The sequence below is a fragment of the Carlito syrichta genome, unplaced genomic scaffold (assembly GCF_000164805.1).
Source record: "Carlito syrichta isolate Samal-C Ts95f unplaced genomic scaffold, Tarsius_syrichta-2.0.1 Scaffold307028, whole genome shotgun sequence".
NCBI classification, from domain to species: Eukaryota; Metazoa; Chordata; class Mammalia; order Primates; family Tarsiidae; genus Carlito; species Carlito syrichta.
In genome coordinates, this window is record NW_007251124.1 from 475,545 (window position 1) to 480,070 (window position 4,526).

Sequence of the window (4,526 nt, forward strand, 5' to 3'; positions counted from 1 at the left end):
GTGGTGCCTGTAGTTTCAACTACTTGGAAGGCTGAGGCAGAAGAATCACCTGAGCCCAGCAGGTCGAGGCTGCTGTGGCCATGAACACGCTAACACACTCAACAGAGTGAAACTCTAACTAAAAAAATAATAAAAATAGCCAGCCAGGCACAGTGTCTCATGCATGCAATTCCAGTACTTTGGGAGACCGAGGCGAGAGGATTGCTTGAGCCCACAGGTTCGAGACAAGCCTGGGCTACATGACGAGATCTCATCTCTACATTAAGTCATAAAATCAGCCAGGCATGGTGGTGCACGCCTGTAGTTCCAGCTACTTGGAAGGCTGAGGCGGAAGCATTGCCTGAGCCCATCAGGTCAAGGCTGCAGTGGCTGTGAGCATGCCACTGTACTCCAGCCTGGACAACAAAGTGAGACTCCAAGTGAAAAAAAAAATTAAAATTAAATAAAAATTGCCTGAACTTTTGAATAAGAAAGATGACTGAGCACCATTTCAGAGTACAGAAATTCTCTGAAATGGGATGTGGGAATCCCTGTTTTTGTTTTTGTTTTTTTGAGTTGGGGTCTTACTCTTATCACTCAGGCTGGAGTGCAGTGGCCACCACATGAACAATTGTTTCTCAGTTTCCTCATCTGCTGGGCTTAGATGGTCCTTCTACCTCAGCCTTCCAAGTAACTGGAACTACAGACACACACTACCATGCCCGACTAGTTTTTGTGATTTATTGTAGAGATGAGGTCTCACCAAGTTGCCCAAGCTGGTCTCAAACCCCCAGGCTCAGGCGATCCTCTCTCCTTGGTCTCCCAAAGTGCTAAGATTACAGACTGAGTCACGGCACCGGGCTAGGAATCCCTATTTTTAAGGAAGGGTCTTCAACTGATTCTGATGTGCTACAGGGTTGGAAAACTGCATTATAATAAAGGACTTTGGAGTGCATGTCTGAAGATCTGGTATCTAACTTCAACTATACCACTAACAGTCTTTCTGATTCCTTCCTGGGTCTCTGTTTCCTTCTGTGTAAAATGGATAAGTGAAAGATCCCTGTACAAGGCAGATTCTCTAACCTGGTCAATATGTTGTCCCTTCTCTAACTCCAGAACTAAATGCTCTTCAGGAGGAGCTGAAGCCCTTCGGCCTAGTTGTGCTGGGCTTTCCTTGCAACCAATTTGGAAAGCAAGAACCAGGAGAGAACACAGAGATTCTTCCTGGGCTCAAGTAAGTGCCTGCTTGAAATCCAATAGGAGGCCCCTGTCTACCTTTTTCCATCTCCAGAGGCCCTTCCAGTTCTGGAACTTCCTGGGGAGGCAGTGGATTAACAGGCTTGGGGACAATGCAAGCCCATTTTAACTTTAGCCTACGCGCTGATGAAAGTCTGACAGTTTCCAGAGACTGTCACTTCATCCCTGGCTGAGACTTGAATGGATTCTGAAAGAAAGAAAGTATAGAACTAATGGGGTAACAGAAATGGGTTGTGGGATAGAGAGAAATAAAGTGAATCAGAGCTCAAAGGGGGGGGGAAAGGCCTTATTCCCCCACCCCTATCTACAGCATCTCCCTATTTCTGCCCTCTCTTATGACCTGAAATCCTAGCGCGTCATCTTAACCTTCTCTCATATCCTGGAGCTTCCTGGGAACATTATGGCTTATTGCAGGTATGTCCGTCCAGGGGGAGGATTTGTTCCTAATTTCCAGCTTTTTGAGAAAGGGAATGTGAATGGTGAGAAAGAACAGAAAGTCTTCACCTTCTTGAAGGTGAGTGAATTTCTGGCATAAGCCTCTTCCTCTTCCTTAATATTTAGCACAGATTTGGAGTGCTGGAAATGGATCCAATGGCTCATACCTAGAGGTAGAATTGGTCTTTTTGGAGGAAATCTCCAAATCAGCATCGGGTGTGGGTTTAATCTGTTAGTATCTACGGGGCTCTACTTCTATGTGTTGGAGAGAGTTGTGGGGAGTGGCAGCTTTTACTGAGACCACCCTCTTTGCTCATTGACATATATTCACTCATTCAAGGTACACTTAATGATTGCTCTCTAGAAGCCAACCTAAATAATAATATAAAGATGAGTAAAGGCATAGTCTCTACCTTGATGAATCCCTGCCTTTGATACTAGAGAGAGAGTTAGAAATCAGCAGGTATGATACAATGTAGTAGGCACCTTTTTTGAAACTGATTTTTAGACATAGTGAATGCCAGAACTGAAAGGACCCTAAAGTTTCCCAGAGTGACTTGTTCCTAAGTGCTGGACTGTGGAACAAGAGTACCCCATGTTAAGACATTTATTTGTTCTAAGTTGAAGACAATAGAACAGTGTAAGGAAGGTTTTATAAACTCAACTCGTCTAACTTATAGGGCTGACCTTTATTCAAAGATTATGACCCACATGCAATATACTCCTCCAATGATCTTTTAAAATTAAATGATGAAATTGTAGTGTCTTAAACATTTTTTTCTGGTCAGGCTCAGGGAATCATGCCTGTAACCCCAGCACTCTGGGAAACAGAGGCAAAAAAGGATTACTTGAGCCCAGGGGTTCAAGACCAGTCTGGGCAAAATGGTAAGACTTCATTTCTATAAAAAAATAAAAAATTAAAAAAAAAAAAAAAACAGGCCAGGTGTGGTGGCTCACACCTATAATCCCAGCATTTTGAGAGACTGAGGTGAGAGACTTGCCTGAGACCAGGGGTTCGAGACCAGCTTGGGCAACTTGGTGAGACCTCATCTCTACAGTAAATCAAAATATTAGCAGGGAATGGTGGCGCATGCCTGTAGTTCCAGCTACTTGGAAGGCTGAGGCAGCCTCGATCTGCTGGGCTCAAGTGATTCTTCCACCTCAGTCTTTCAAGTAACTGGAACTACAGGCATGCACTCCATGCCCAGCTAATATTTTGATTTACTGTAGAGACGAGGTCCTACTAAGATGCCCAAGCTGATCTCGAACCCCTGGTCTCAGGCAATCCTCTCACCTTGGCCTCCCAAAGTGCTGGAATTACAGGCTTGAGCCACTGCTCCTGGCCTATAATTTTTTTTAAAGATATGGGGTATAATTCAGGATTAGTTATACAAGTGGTCTTCATATAGGTAAAGTTTGGGCCTCCCTTTGGTCCCCACTTCACCCGATTTGAGATCAGGTACCTTTATTAATGTTATGTGCTCCTCTCCCTCCCCTGGCAGTTTCCAGCTGCTGCCAATCCCTTTCTTATAGTATTATGGTAAATATTCAGGGTCTGCTTAAGAGTGAGAACATGAGCTTCTAAGTTCTTTGTTTCTATGATAGATCACTGAGTATGATAGACTCTAAATCCATTCAAATTACTGTGAAGTCATTAAGTTTGTCTTTCTTTATGGCTGTGTAATATTCCATCATGTATATGTACCACATATTTTTTTTATCCAGTCCAGATTCGATAGGCAGTATAGTTGGTTCCATGTTTTTGCTATTGTGAATAGTGCTGCAATAAACATGTGTGTGCAGGTATCTTTTTATAGAATGATTTGAGTTTCTTCAGGTATACTCCCAGTAGGGGGATCACTGGATCATATGGAAGTTCAATTTCCAGTTCTTTTAGAAATCACCACACTGTTTTCCATAGAGATTGAACTAGTTTGCATTCCCACCAGCAGTGTAGAAGCGTTCCCTTTTCTCTGCATCTTTGCCAGCTTCTGTTTTGTTTTTTTTTATTAATGATGGACATTCTCACTGCTATAATATTTACAACATACTGTTAGTTGAATAACAGTAAATTAAAATATGTAGGCACAAGAGGGAGTGAATTAGCTGTGGGTGAAAATAGCCTGGATCATCTCAGAATAGAAATAATATTGTTTTTTCTTTTTTTCAGCATTCCTGTCCTCACCCCTCTGAGATTTTGGGCTCATTCACATATATTTCCTGGGAACCCATAAAAGTTCATGACATTCGTTGGAACTTTGAAAAGTTTTTGGTGGGGCCTGATGGAGTCCCTGTCATGCGCTGGTCCCACTGGACTGCAGTAAGCATAGTCAAATCAGATATCCTGGAGTACCTGAAGCAATTCAAAACTACATAGGAAGATGCAATTAGGGGCAAGAGCCATCCTGTTTCTCACCTAATGACCTAGTTAAAACAAAAAAAGTCCATCTTCTATATACTCTCTTCCTAAATGGCCTCCACTTGACTAAATCACTTCCATATTGCCAAAGTTCCCTCTCTCTGGATTTATGTATGAAAGCCTACTGCTATTTCTCCTCACGGTAGTATGTGAATGAAGAATAAAAAAAATGGAAACCCTAAATCCCCAGAACTCTGTTATCAATTGAATCACTCATATCCATCAAAGGAGAATTATCCTTCCATGAGAATGGTTCAGTCTGTCATCTGCCATTGTATCCTGAAGAAGAACATCCCTAGACATCCTGACTCCTTCTTTTCTTTCAAACCTAGAGGTGTAGAAATAGCATTTGGAATGTTGTCACCTGATGACTCTCAGTTGTCATCCCTCTTCAGGAGTTGCCTCAGACCAAGTTTGTGTCCTTTCTAGGACAAAA

The 4,526-nt window shown here is 42.5% G+C and overlaps 1 protein-coding gene across 2 annotated transcripts in view; it reads left to right on the plus strand.

The window, feature by feature from the left end:
- GPX5 (glutathione peroxidase 5) overlaps positions 1 to 4,048 on the plus strand; it is a 12,826-nt gene extending 8,778 nt beyond the window's left edge. Inside the window, exons 3-5 of one of the 2 annotated variants that reach the window (XM_008063779.1) lie at positions 1,096 to 1,213; positions 1,651 to 1,750; positions 3,842 to 4,048. In XM_008063779.1, the coding sequence (XP_008061970.1) occupies positions 1,096 to 1,213; positions 1,651 to 1,750; positions 3,842 to 4,048 (425 nt within the window). The remainder of the gene's footprint in view (positions 1 to 1,095; positions 1,214 to 1,650; positions 1,751 to 3,841) is intronic. The other variant, XM_021715379.1, reaches the window with a different exon arrangement.
- The last annotated feature ends 478 nt before the right edge of the window (positions 4,049 to 4,526 follow it).